This window comes from Olea europaea, unplaced genomic scaffold (genome assembly GCF_002742605.1).
Source record: "Olea europaea var. sylvestris unplaced genomic scaffold, O_europaea_v1 scaffold1956, whole genome shotgun sequence".
Taxonomy (NCBI): Eukaryota; Viridiplantae; Streptophyta; class Magnoliopsida; order Lamiales; family Oleaceae; genus Olea; species Olea europaea.
Window position 1 is genome coordinate 75,661 of NW_019237404.1, and position 14,124 is coordinate 89,784.

General features: G+C 35.9%; 3 protein-coding genes across 5 annotated transcripts in view; all 3 read right to left on the bottom strand.

The window, feature by feature from the left end:
• LOC111379248 (actin-related protein 2/3 complex subunit 2A) overlaps nt 1-4,395 on the bottom strand; it is a 9,864-nt gene extending 5,469 nt beyond the window's left edge. The window contains exons 1-6 of one of the 2 annotated variants that reach the window (XM_023002596.1): nt 4,273-4,395; nt 4,040-4,184; nt 3,460-3,526; nt 3,146-3,353; nt 585-754; nt 92-169 (exon numbers count right to left, since the gene is read on the bottom strand). In XM_023002596.1, coding sequence (XP_022858364.1) covers nt 92-169; nt 585-754; nt 3,146-3,353; nt 3,460-3,526; nt 4,040-4,101 — 585 coding nt within the window. In that variant the 5' untranslated portion in view covers nt 4,102-4,184; nt 4,273-4,395. The remainder of the gene's footprint in view (nt 1-91; nt 170-584; nt 755-3,145; nt 3,354-3,459; nt 3,527-4,039; nt 4,185-4,272) is intronic. The other variant, XM_023002597.1, reaches the window with a different exon arrangement.
• Nucleotides 4,396-8,429: 4,034 nt separating this feature from the next.
• Nucleotides 8,430-9,386, bottom strand: LOC111379243. Its single transcript, XM_023002586.1, has one exon. The coding sequence runs from the start codon at nt 9,384-9,386 to the stop codon at nt 8,430-8,432; it is 957 nt and encodes a 318-aa protein (XP_022858354.1).
• Nucleotides 9,387-11,662: 2,276 nt separating this feature from the next.
• Nucleotides 11,663-13,950, bottom strand: LOC111379251. Of its 2 annotated transcripts, none has more exons than XM_023002600.1 (6): nt 13,800-13,950; nt 13,539-13,694; nt 13,013-13,087; nt 12,729-12,854; nt 12,533-12,622; nt 11,663-11,906 (listed from the first exon to the last, which is right to left on the bottom strand). In XM_023002600.1, the coding sequence occupies exons 1-6, from the start codon at nt 13,876-13,878 to the stop codon at nt 11,830-11,832; spliced, it is 603 nt and encodes a 200-aa protein (XP_022858368.1). In that variant the 5' UTR covers nt 13,879-13,950; the 3' UTR covers nt 11,663-11,829. The 2 variants fall into 2 exon arrangements, with proteins under 2 accessions (XP_022858368.1, XP_022858367.1); XM_023002599.1 differs by having other exon boundaries at nt 13,539-13,700; nt 13,800-13,949.
• Nucleotides 13,951-14,124: the final 174 nt, after the last annotated feature.

The following is a 14,124-nucleotide window of genomic DNA, read 5'->3' on the forward strand; positions in this document are numbered from 1 at the left end:
GGGGCGGGGGGGGGGGGGGGGTTAAGGAAAAAGAAAAGGCACAAAGCAAAGGAATGAAAGTTCCGAATCTCCAGTAAAGGATTCTTAGTACCTGGAGGAAAGAAGTAGCAAGAATGCTATCTACAGAATCCTTGAATCTCATGGGGAAAACCACCGTCACCTTGTCTGCCTGCAACCAACGGCAACAAGATATTTATTTCTGACGTGATCACAGAAACTCAAACTGACATTATATGATAGCATTAAAGCACTCAATATCATACACAACGAGCAAGTACTTTAATCAAGAAGTAACCATAGTTTCCTTATCCTTAAAACTTTTTGTGGTGGTAGTAGTGATGGGGGGCAGGTGATACAGCTACTGTTGTTATTTAGCTTCTGATTGAGAATAGATTTAAGCAGTGAGCAGATTAGTATGGATATAGACAGAGAAGAGGAAAATACATGTGCACATATAAATGTTTAGGAACACTCTAAAACCACTTGAAGCATATTAATGATAGAGAGCTGGAACTGATAAATCTTTACATGGTAAAACCTTTTTCTGACCCAAAAGAAACAGTCAAGTGAAAAAAAGAATTTACCTGAGGTACAACGAAAAAGGATTCATTTGGCCGATGCACTAGGGAAATAAGCTTATTCAACTCAGATTTAACTGTCCTTGAGACAAGTTGTTTTAGAACAGATTTCAGTGGTGCACCTTGCACAACTTCCCTAATAGATGCAATCTTTCCCAGGAGTTCTTGTCGATGCTCTATCAAAGATAATAGCAAGAAGAAACATCGAATAGTCACAATATGATGTCAGAAAAGAAGGATGCGAATATATGCAATGGACGCATTGTTGCATATAAGTATCCCAAGGCAAGAGTCGTGCCTTCATATTGAATGGTGTATACTCCAGGATAATAGTTGATTACACAAACAAGGAATGTCATTAAAATCAAAGAATAACCAAAAACCTTCTTTAAGTACAGAAAGAAAAGCTATGTCAAGTCCACAGAAATGTGATTTAGCCAACGTTTGTAATCACTAATAGAATATAGTAACTCTGAATAATAAGAAACGAAGTACTGGGTCCGAAAATGGACCATACTCACTCAACAGGACAACATAACAGTGAACCCCAATTTTGATCTACATTTCAGGAGGCAGGTCCTAATCTGTAATTCATACATTATGGCATGACTTCTAGAAAATACCTAGTGTGTTGGAAACTGATTGAGGTTCATTTTTAAGTTGCTGAATTATCAGCAGTCTCTTCTTCCACCTATAATTTACAGCTCCTCAGAGGCTTTTTTCCAGAAAAGAAACAGAAGAATTATTCTCAGCCTGCTTACTTCATATATGTCTGTACTTGTTTATGGGGGAATCCTTTCACGAAATCTTCTAGAACACTGGAAAAGAAATTGACATTGTCTTTACACAACTCATAGCTCTCAATAACTTGGTGAATTTTGATGTGACAGCACGCTACACACAAAAGCATACATGCACACTCACAGAGTTAGAGTGCACACATTTATTTTCACTGTTGAAGCAATCTCCATAGAACATTAGCTAATTTTCTAATAAAGAAATACCAACTTCTGTTCTCAAATTAAAGGCCAAATTAATTTATCCCTAAAAAAAGAAATATTTGACATTTAACATTTCCTAAATGATGTATCCAATTTATTGACCGTTTAAAATCAAAATTGATTTTGCTGCAAAGGAAAAATTTATGTTGTAGGCGTCGGATACCGAAACTCTTCGGACACTCTAACATGATCATTTTTCTTTTCTTATCAATTTTTTTAACTCAAAAATTATTATTAAATAACAAATTTCAACAATGAAAATTAATGACAAGAATAACATTAAATTTATACTATATAAATGAAAGTCAAAGACATATCGTTTCAATACTTTTTTGAAAAATTACGTGTCGACATGTCCGACATGACATCAACGTGCCCATGCTGGTGCATCATAGGAAAAATGGTACCAGTGGTACAGATCCATTGGTATCTAATAAGAAGCTGTCACTTAGTCTCAGGCATGGGAGCGGCAGTGAAATTCAGGTCTTGTGGGATGTTTAGAAGGAAAACTGTCAAATCACTTTAACATCATTAAGTTTTTGATATTACAGTTGATTATGCTGGGCGTTTCTGTCTAATGATATGTGGCTAGAGGCTTGTTCTCCTAACAAAGGTTGGGAGGTTAGTGACACAAACGTATAATTTATTTATATCCTTCTCACATATGTAAAGTGCACCTCTACTGTACTCCTCTTTGAAAGAATGCATACCAAACCCATCAAATGCTTATGCAGCCATGTACACACTCAACTAGCTTAATCCAAGAAAATTAGCACCTACTTTGAAAATTGGTAAAAAAAAAGAAAAAAAGAAAAAGAAAAAAAAAAGGGGTTATCACCTAAGAGACTATGACCTATAGTAATAAGAAGTTCTGCTTACGAACTTCATAAATCAATGCCTTTATCTATTGTTTTAGCATACCTAGTCAACCAGTGTTTCAAAAAAACCACATGCATCTTCTATATCTGAGCACTATATCACCATCAAGCAACTTGCAGAAAAGAAACAAGTCACCATCTATAATATTTGTGAATTATGGAAGTTGGAGCCCTTCTAACTATGTTTGTCATCTGTGTCCTACTGGGATTCACTGTTGCAGTATACTGCGACATTATATTTAGAGGTTTTTCAAGGTACTAAGCTCATATCAACTTAGAGGCTTCACTATGTGTTTGCATGCTAAATTTGGCTTCAACAGCCCTTCTCAATTTTTGTTAGTTGGAAAATAATGCTTACCATCTTCTTGCAAGAATTAGAAAATATCAAAACATACATTTCACGTTATACTCAAGAGTCTGAAAGTTAACACCACAGTATTCTGGCTGAGCAGAGTTTCCTACAGGCATCAATAATAAAAAAAATTCTACCACAAATTGTAATAATAAAAGTATTAGTCAATGGGCAAATCTTCAAGACAAATAGTGGAACCAACTGGTAATTAAATCTGATAGAAGGACCAGAAAGAGGTAAGAAAGTCTATGGTTCTTTTTCAAAAGATGGATTATTTATCTCTTTGAATAATCATGGTAAGCTCATAATGACCTTAAAAGGGTAACTCAGTTGAACCTTCATCTGGAGGAAGTTTTGACAGGTTCAGTTTCACTGTGAGATTGAAACCATCCTTTGGAGGATCAAGAATATGTACAACCGTTCCATATGCTGCCTTTATGGCTTCTATTGCTTCAGGAGGAAGTCCCCCGAAAAACACAGTTTCTGGAGGTGGTGTAGGTAATGATACTGATAGCACTAAGAGATTTGGATTCTTCATAGAAGCCTATAAAAGAGTTTAAGGAATCAAATTAGGGAAGTTTGCAGCCCTTGCAATAACATTCCACAGTAAACGCTGAACGAAATAATTACATTGAAAGCTAATGAATCACCTGAATATGGTAACGGACATCATCGAATTCAATCCACTGGCAATCCAATTCAACTCCTTTCTCAAGACTGCACCACCACCAATAAAATTTTTTATGCTCGTTAATGAGGATAAGTAAATGTGTTAAAGATCATGCAAGTAACGCATGTACTGGCATACATATTTGTTCCAAAAACACAAACCACTTTCATTTGGAACCGACCACATAATCTAATTTACAAAAAGAAAACATGGCAACATAATATACCAAGTTATGTGTCAGAAACCCATAAAATCATTCGAGAGCGGAACAAGTGGAAACCTAAATTAGGTTCCACAAAGACACCAGATTTTCATAACCCAGTACAACCTACCATTAACATCAGTTGCTAACGTGGTATCACTCTTTAAAAATGATTTTAGTACGCGGAAAAGATACAATATACTCCATAAAATAACCATAGAAACTGTCTAAATTTCAAAGGATTACCTTTACATTTATATTTCACGAGAAAATGAAAGTAAACATGAAATCAAGAAAGAGATAGTGATAAAGAAACAAGTAAAAAAAAATAATGAAGAGGAAAAAGTCAGGAACTTACTTCCGAACCCGAGTAGACAAGATTTGGAGGAGATATCTGGAGGGCGACTGCAACAGTATCATCGATTTCACTCGCTATTTCTGATCGTTTGGCGAAGTACGGAATCGTAATTTGGGATCAGATCGTAACTACAGTCAAATTTGTGCTGAAAATAACAATTAATTAAAAATGTCCAAATACATCAGTATGAGAATGCAAAATAAATTAACTGAACCCTAAAATTCTCAGCTCACCAGATTTTGTTCCAGATATCGAATTTATCATCCAAACTCTAGCACAGCATACAGTTTTCAATAATTGGCAAACGTACAAGTAGGGAAATGAATTAAAACGCAAATAGTAGTGAAAATTATGAATTAAACAGTTGTCATCGACCCATCGGGTCATACAAGAACGTGAGCCCGCCCAAAAAGAATTTTCACACTTTTAGGCCCACCCAATTAAGGCCCATCCTCTGCCCACAGCCCATCACAATCCATTGTGTAACTATACGGCCCTGAACATGGCCATCGAATTTGACAAGGTCCACACAAATTTGGTTTCTTTCGAGCTTCTAATTGTTCACGTTCAAACCTTCCACTAAAATAATTTACATGGATTGTGTCGGGACTAGACGGCCAAATCTAAAAACTATGCTCGGATACGTTTCGTCACAGAAAACATGTCGTATTATTGGGAACAACAATAGGGAAAATTGTAAATGAATTTTTCTTTAATTGCAAATTACCTCTCTTTTCATTTATCTAGTTAAAATACCATCCCTCATTTTCTTAAGTTGCAAGATGAAGGTTTTCAGCTTCATTTTCCTTTTTTCCTCTTCTCAATTTTAATTACCGAATGACTTAAAACTCGACAATAGCATGTGATACAGAGGCAAGTGTATTATTGACGCTAGACTATTGTATATTTAACCTAGTTATTATCATTCGAAATGAGTGAAGAGTTCTTGAGAAAATTTAGAGGCACGGTGACGATATATGAATGATTCATAAGAGGCATATCGAGTACATAATTTGTATTGATGTAATGTTCAATGTGGACAATATTAAAAGTGAATTTTACGATTATTTGTGTTCTACATGTAGGGACAGTCTTGAGGCCACACAAGATGTGTGACCTGATATTGCCCCAAAATAATAGGGGTTTCATATTACATATAATGTGTTATAAATGATAATTTGTCGCTAATATTAAAAGCATTTTTTAAAATGAGTTTTCTCTTTATGAAAATTACACCATAACGAGTATTTTAAGATGACAATTATAAAAATAGATATTAAGCTTATTTGACCATAAATCAAGTATTAATCAAAATAACTCTCTCGCATATCTATGTCTATGTCTTACTCGCACTCTCATCTCTCGAAATTTTCATGACCCACCATTTGTAGACCATCGACAGTTTTACTGTGGGAGATCAACGACGATTTTACCGTGGAAGATTGCCAGTGAGGATGAAGAACACGCTAGTCAAGTTTTTCCCAACTCAACTCGTCTCCTTCCCTAAATCTTGTATTGCCTCCACCGGTCATTCCCAGATCACACACTGCAAATTACAAACCAACGCGAGCACCCCTCCTCTGCATTAATTCTATACCACGTCGACAGGGTTAATTGTTGTGCAGCCTTCAACTGAGTGCCGCTCAGCGGCCCACAACGGTGATAGGTTCGTGGCTTGAGTTTTAGAAGGAGGGAGAATTGTCGAGATGGTGGTAATGGTGGTGGTTTGGCCAATCGATTGAGTTTTAGCTATAGATGGAGTTGTGGATGTGGGAGTTTTTTTTTATCGATAAATATAAATATCATTGATAAAAATTGTTCATATACAAGTACACCGAACATACCCGGACAAAACAGAAACCAATATCACATACAATTACTCCCGGCATACCCGGGAGAAACAACAAAAGTGAAGTGCAAAAATAGTCAATGACCCAATGCTAAGGACTGAAAATGGATCAAGACATCTGGATACAAAGTAACATAACTTTGTATACGTGTGTCTTGATTCGTCTCACAATGGAATCCAAGTTGGGTGAAAGGTCTTCAAAAATCTTCCTGTTACGCGCAAACCAAATGTAGTATACGGTACTTGCAAGTGCAATTCTCTTAGCCTTGCTGAGCCATGATGTCCCACGAACATCTTTTTTCAACCACTTCAAGGTGCTAGCAAGTGTAGACATGGATCTCCTAATGCTGAGCCACTGTCTAATATTTCCCCATATGGATGAAGTGAAAGAACATTCAAAGAATAGGTGACATCCCGTTTCCGCCATATGTCCACCAAAAATACAATTACAATCAATATCCAAAAAATTCAATTTGTCTTTCGTTAGGAGTTTAGATTGAACTCCTAACCAAAGCAAAAAGGAGTGCTTTCGAGTAATGCAAGGTCTCCAAATATCAGCAGCCCAAATCTTCTTCGTACCCCTCAGCCTAAAGAAATCATAGGCCATTTTTGTGCTGAATTTTTCACCTGTCGACCAGCCATGAAAACTGTTCAAAAATCCCAGAAAACTGTTGCTGTTTTGACCTGCCGACCAGCCCTGAAATCTGTCTAAATTACCTTGAAATTGGCCCCTGTATTGAGGAAGACCAGTATGCTGACTTGAGGTAAAAACAACATTAACAAACTGGTTGTTTCCACCATTTACCTGGACGGGCAACACATGCTATCCATGTGCGAGACACTGGGGGGCAGCATCCATTTTAAGCCATAAATCTCTAATTTCCAGCAATTTTTTGAAGAGTGGGGCGTGATTTTCTTGAGTAGAACATCCCAAATGCAAATCCCTTTAAGATAAATTTGGTGAACCCAACGTATCCAAAGAGTGTTCTTTTATGTTGGACATTTCAAAGGGATTTAGTAAGTAGAGCTAAGTTCCAACTCTTCAAGTCTTTCAACTCGAGGCCCCCTTCATCCTTTGGAAGGCAAAGATCCTTCCACGCCACCAAAGGTTTCTTGAATCCCCAAAGAAATTTCCAACCAAGGCTAACAATTCTTGAGATAATTGTAGCCGGGATAGGAAAAATAGAAAGCCAAAAGCATTCAATACCTTGGAGCACCACCCTAATAAGTTCTACCTTACTGGCATAGGATAACAATGAACAATTCCAAGCCCTAATATAATCAACAATTTTATCTAGGAATGGAGCATAACAACTCACTTTGAGCTTCTTCGAAGCAAGAGGGATACCTAAGTAACGGAAAGGCATAGTACCTTTCGGGATATTTGTGACCTCCATGATATTATCAAGCTCATATCCATAAATTCCAGTTGTATACAAGCTGGATTTTAAACTGTTCATCCTCAAAGCCGATACAAAATCAAAGTTGGTAAGGCAATCCATAAGAATTTGCACCGACATAACATCTCCCTTTGCAAAGAGCATCAAATCATCCGCAAAAGCTAAATGAGTTATCTTTAAGGGGCCACATTTGGGATGATAATTGAATTCACTATCATCAACCTTAATTATTCTAGAAAATATTTGAGACAAAGCACGAACAAAAAGGGGGAGAGCGGATCACCTTGCTAAAGACCTTTCCCACCCTTCAAGAAGACATGCATACTCTCATTCAAAGCTATGGAATATGTTGGAGAAGTAACATTCCATAACCTATTGTATAAATCTCAAAGGAAAGTGCAACCCTTCAAGTACTCTTTTAAGAAAATCCCAACCTACCGAATCATAAGCTTTCCTTATATCAAGTTTTAGGAGGTCTCTAGGAGCTACTCTCTTTTTATTATATTGTCTCATGAGTTTTTGGGCAAGATGAATATTTTCCGTCATACTCCTACCTTCAATAAAAGCGGCTTGTGCTTGATCCATAATGTTCCCCAAGATAGGCCTCAATCTAGAACTAAGGATTTTAGTGATCCATTTATAGATAACATTGCAACAAGATATAGGCCTATAATCCCCAACACTAGGTGTGTGATTTGATTTTGGCACCAAAGCAATGATCGCGTGGTTGATTTGCTTGAGGATAGATCCTGATGAGAAGAATTCCATGATGGCCTCCACAAAATCATGTTCAATAGACCCCTATGCCTTTTTGGAAAAAAAAAATGAAGTGCAACCATCCGGACCGGGGGATTTATCATCTCCAATCCCAAATAGAGCTTCTTTGATCTCATCATAAGAAATGTCCCGAATTAATGAGTTACCCCATTCCAAAGATACCAAAGGCCCATTGCGAATAATGTCCATGTCAATCGGCCCCATCGGCTCTTTTTTCCCCAGCAAGTTAGTATAAAATATGACAAATTTCAAAGCAACTTGGTCTTGTGAAGTAGTATACATCCCATCCTCCTTAAGAATAGTAGCAATAAAATTTCTCCTTGTGTTCCTTTTCACGATCGCGTGAAAATTTTTTGTACATTTATCACTTAGCTTGTTGATAATAAAAGCTTCGTTCGGCTTCATATAAGCCCACTGCTTTCTTTCGCAATCTTGCCACCATAAGTTGATAATGCTCAATCTTAGGTTGATCATGAAGTATAAGTTGGGTAGCCTCCAATTCACTTTTAGCCTCATTTGCCCGAGTAGAAATGTGCCCAAAGTGCTTAACATTAAGCTCCTTCAATGCTCCTTTTAATTTGCACAACTTCTTACAAAGAATAAATTGCTTTGCTCCCAACACATTAAAATTCCAGCTAGCTCGAACAATATCATGGAAATCCTCGTGCTTTGTCCACATGTTAAAGAATTTAAATGATTTTCTAGTATTCACCATACGATCATGAATAGGCACGATGCATGAAGAATGGTCAGAAAGGCACCCGAAAAGCAAAAAATCAGCAAAGACATATGCACCATTTTGCACCCAAATATCATTCACCGTGGCCCTATCAATTTTGCTGCAAGTCGAATTATTAGTCCACGTGTAAAGACAACCAATGGAATGCACATCCGTAAGATCAACATGAAGGCAATAATTAGCAAAATCTTTAATTTCATAAGGAGTTACTTCCGCCCCATTGCTTTTCTCATCAAATTTTGGCACATTGTTGAAATCACCAAGAATCATCCAAGGCAATGAAACATTTGCACGAAGGTCCATGATGTTGTTCCAAAGTGGCCTCCGGCTAACAATTGTATGAAAATCATAAACAAAACTAACAAGAAAGGTATAAGATGTTACCTTGTAAGTAGCAATACAATGGATAATTTGTGGGGTCATCTCCAAAACTTCCAACTTGACTTTGGATGGACTCCATAAAACCAAGATTCGGCTGACTCTATGAGTACAAAAATTGTTGACTTGCATAAACACATCGAATTTATTTCGCATAACTCGGTTCAACTTTCGATCTCCAAGCTTTGTCTCCAAAATACCCATAACATCAATGCAATGTCGCTTGATGAAGTCTCGAATCCCATTTTATTTGAGGGGGGATTCAAGCCCCTAATATTCCAAGTTGCAATCTTCATGATTTTGAAGCAAGGGATGTTCCCTTCTTCTTGTCAATTTTAGTTCCCGCTTTCCTTTGCTCATCGACCTTTCCTTTAAGCTTTTCATTACTAGATTTATTTGACTCTGCCCCTCTAATATTTGATGAAGAATCTGGCCCCGAATTATCCCTTTGACGCTATCACATGCGGACACATGTGAAGGGTTGATATGGGCTGAATTTTTCCCATTTTTCCTGCTGACAACCTCAACAAAGCAGCGTCAATCTGGTCCTGAACCTGGTTTTGCTGGCAGTCCACAGAATCATCATGTAGCTGTGCACAATTTTAAGTAATAGGCTGCCCCTACTGGCCATTTAACACCCTAAGCTGCTGGCTTTCATTCCTGGCCGAAACACAAGCTCTTTTAGCTGAAAAATGCTGTAAATTTGGAGCTGCCAAAGTCTTCCCAGCATGCACGTTTTTCCCATGTGCAACCGGCATGGAGGTAGTAGGTTTCTCGCCATTTATGGCCTTACCTTTATCCCCTGCGGGCTGTTTTTTGTAGTTGCAACCAAGGGTGGAATGCCCAAACACTTTGCAAGAACCACAAAATTTTGGTTCATGCTCGAAAAGAGTTTCTTGTTCCCTCAAAATACCATTAGGTAGTCTTATCTTTACCACCCACACAAGCTCGATAGATGTGTCGATTTCAACTAGGGCTCTTGCATAGGATAGTCTACCTCTTGATGCCGTGACCTTATCGGTCGAGATGAGTTTACCAACTTTGAAAATAATCTTACCCAAGACATTCGTGTTCCAAAACTCCAATGGCAACCTCGGTAAGGTAATCCAAACCGGCATGGTGCTAACATCTTTGTCATCAAAATCAAAATAGTAGGGCATGACTTTCAACATTAATGGTCTCCCATATACCAATTAGGGACCCCCATGCGACACATTTAGCCTTTCCACATCCGTCTTAAATTTAAACACCAAACAACCACTCGAGTGCACATAATATCTACGCTCAACTTTCCACAAATCACATAATTGGAGTAAGGCCATTTTTTCGGGAAACCTATTGGCAAGATATCCAACAAAACCATATCCCCAGGAGTTTTCAATATTGTCTTCATCTGATTCACCCAAAACCACTTCTTCCGATTGAATATCAAAGGCTTTCAACTTAATGTTTTCCTCCATTTTCCTATTATCTTTGAAGTGGTTTACTCATGAAGCTCTAGTGTCTTGCGCACCCTTAATCCCAGCACCATTTTCATTATTCCGGTTATTCAATTCCACTTTATGCGACTCAACATCAGATTTTTCAGATTTTGTGTCATCTTCACCAAGTGTTACTGATACACTCGGTGAGGGCAAATTCACCTTATTTTTCTCCACCAAACAAGATTTCGAATTGCCATCAACACTTCCTCCAACATCAAACTGTCGAAGAGCCTAGGGTTTAAGGGGAGCCAAACCTATAAAGTTTTTTGGGGATAAGTATAAATAATTATTAACAAATTTATTTGTTTGACTGTCATATATTGAGTTACTCTAAGATCTAAATGAATATTTGTGGTTTTTAATGTTTTAATTTGCATATTGATTTCACTATAATTTCCTGTTCTTGTACAATCTTTTTAAGGAAGACCATTTACTTTCCTTTTATTTCTTGAGCTTACCTTGTGATGTTTGGATGAGGCTTAATGCACTTGTGATGTATGACCTATTTTTGGAATTAATGCTTTTTTTGTTATTAATATATTTTATTAGTAGGTTGGGTGATCCAATATGTTTATGTTCTTATATAGTATTTATAAAACAATCAACGCATATTTAAATAGTACGATGCGCGCATCATGTGTGCCAAGAGTTAGTATAATAGTATAGTGTAAATTTTTTATTATTATGATTTGAACTACCTCCAGAAAATTACTCAATTCCTTTAAAATAGTTCATGTTTATTAAAAAACATTGGACTGAAAACGTATTATCAATATTCTTTTCAGTTCTTCTCCAATTATTTTTAATCCTTTAAATATTCAACCTCGTCAAAATATTCAAGATTGACACAAGTCCATAATTTTTCTCAACTTCGTGATAAAATATTGTTTTTAAATGCATATTCTTCCTAGAATTCTTCCCATGACTTTTCTCTCTCCCGTCAAATTGTGATTCCTAATGTACTGAACTTAACATTTGAAATAATTTAAAATAGACTCAACAAACACATTTAAATTTTACAAATACTTATTATACAAAACCATGTACTTAGTATTATTTATACAATCAAACTTTTGTACACGTGCATTTATGAAGTAGTTTGATCAATGTCCCACACGTTATATATAACTTTGAATATTTATTAGATAAGTAATTTGAAATGGCTATTTCCAAAGGGACATAACGATGGATATAAGCGAAATCACCACCCAGTGCATTTTTCTTGGCAAAAACGATGTACCTGCCAATAATTAAATGGACAAATAGTATTAGAGTTAAATTTTGATAAATCATTATTTTTAAAATATTTAAACTATCAAATGAAATAATTCAACTTAAAATCTAAACAGGCAAGTCTTGAATTAAAATTTACAAGCATCCATTTTTTAATAAAAAATGTAAATTTATTCCACACATTATATCAAGAAATATAAATTGATAGTTTAAACTGTTAAATGAATTGATTGCAAACTAACAAATTCAAAAATGTGTATTCATTCCTATATGAACAATACTGAGAATGCATGAAGCACATACTGTACATGTTTTGTCAAACCAGGAATTTTCCAATAGAAATATGAAGAAGTTTTAATCTTATAAAAGGTAGAGACTTAGTGCTTGTTTGGTAATGATTTTGGTAATTGATTTTTTGACCATTAGAGATAAAGTGAGTCATATCTGTGAGAGAAGAATTCAAAAATGACGACTGAAATGGTAAAATAACGGTCAAAAAATTGATTTTAATTGACTTAATTTATGTACCAAACAAGCACTTAATGTTAATATCTGCACATACCTGCACGTAACATCTTGTCTAAAAATTTAAATTTTGTCTTCTCGACTTTATGCTAATCTAGGATAACTCACCTTGATTACCATAATTATTGTTAACATATGGGTTCGTAGTGGTGCGAGAGACCGGAATTCCTAGCCTTTCGCAATCCGATCCAAGGGCACCTATCGACGAATAAAATAATTAATTTCAATTAGCTAGATTTATGAAAATACTATATATATATATATATATATACACATATATATTTCAGGATTTATATAAACTTACAATCGCTATAACACGGAAAAGCCGAGATATTGAACAAATTATAATGACCGTAATTGCACTGGCATTTGTACGTATAAGTTGAATCCCTCTCGCAAGTGCCTTCTCCGCAGTAGATATAATCACATGCTGAACAATAATTCCGACATAGATATTTGAAATTAATAGTATTTAACATGAAACTAATCCTTAGTTAAATCAAAAAATAATTCCACCCGTTTAGGGAGATTTGGGTCTCAGATAGACCCGATTTGAAGATGAATAGCGGGTCAAGTTAAGCAAATTACGGTTAGATAAAGATGAATTGTTGGGAAACGGTGGAGGTGGTGGCGCAGATGGCATGCATGAGTAGTCAAGAGAGCCTGCAAATCAATGCATGAAAATTATTAACCAAACAAATAACTTATTATAAGGATTTTGCTGCTTGTATATCAAAATTATACATAAGGGGTTACTAATATGATGTGGAGGAAAAAATGAGTGAAAAAAATTAATTGCGTTTTAAATTGACAAATAATCGAGTGCTATGTAACACATATATAACTACTGATGTACATGTAGCAAGATCCAACTTATAATTTTTAGTGCTAAGGTTGTAATATTCTGTTTATTGTGTCAGTTTTGTGTTTCTAGAACTCGAAATTTACACGAGAGCCTAACGATCCGTCTATTTTTATATATTGATACATCAAGTTACTCGAACTTTCTTGTTATTCAATATGTATGTGAAACATAAAGGCTTTCTTATGTGGGTTTCGGATAAATTTTACAATCACTATTGGGAAACGCTATGGAGTAAGGTTAAGAAATTACATTCCGGAATGAGGCATGGAAGGAATTCAAGATTTAGTTCGTCATTAAGACGTGTTTGTCTCCAACCATCTTGGCAGTTGCATGAGAAGTTAAAAGGGACGTTGGGATTTGACTCGCAACTTCCCCTTCCACATTGCACTACTTCACACATATCATCTGAAACTATAAAACACTAATCATCAATACATATATTATGTACATATAGTAGGATCATTCATTTAAGAGAAAAGAATCGAGTAACGACAAAAGAATGGAAAATACCATCTCCTTTTGCTGCCATGGGTAGCAGAAGCAAAAGAATTGCCAGAAAAGCCTGAATATTATTGGATGAAGCTGCCATATTGTGCACAAGATGAAGATTGAAGAGGCTGCCTGAATATGAGAATGGGGGAACTTGATTGATTGACTATTTCTTGATATAACCTTCTATATATATATACATACACATTTGTGTGTATAACATGTAATTTCAAAGGCAAACCGAATAAGTGATCAAGATTTGCATTACCGAAAGCCTAATCTATGAAACTTTTAGTTAGTGCTATTAATATCTCCTCAGTTAACAAATAATATAATATAAAGGAAA

Bases quoted from the DNA above. Each gene is read 5' to 3' on its own strand.
- LOC111379243 (XM_023002586.1), bottom strand. From the start codon at position 9,386: ATGGGTATTTTGGAGACAAAGCTTGGAGATCGAAAGTTGAACCGAGTT.
- LOC111379251 (XM_023002599.1), bottom strand. From the start codon at position 13,878: ATGGCAGCTTCATCCAATAATATTCAGGCTTTTCTGGCAATTCTTTTG. The intron at 13,701-13,799 runs GTATTTTCCATT...AGTGTTTTATAG, and splicing joins CATGGCAGCAAAAGGAGATG to TTTCAGATGATATGTGTGAA. The intron at 12,855-13,012 runs GTAATTTGCTTA...ATTATTGTTCAG, and splicing joins CAATTCATCTTTATCTAACC to CATGTGATTATATCTACTGC.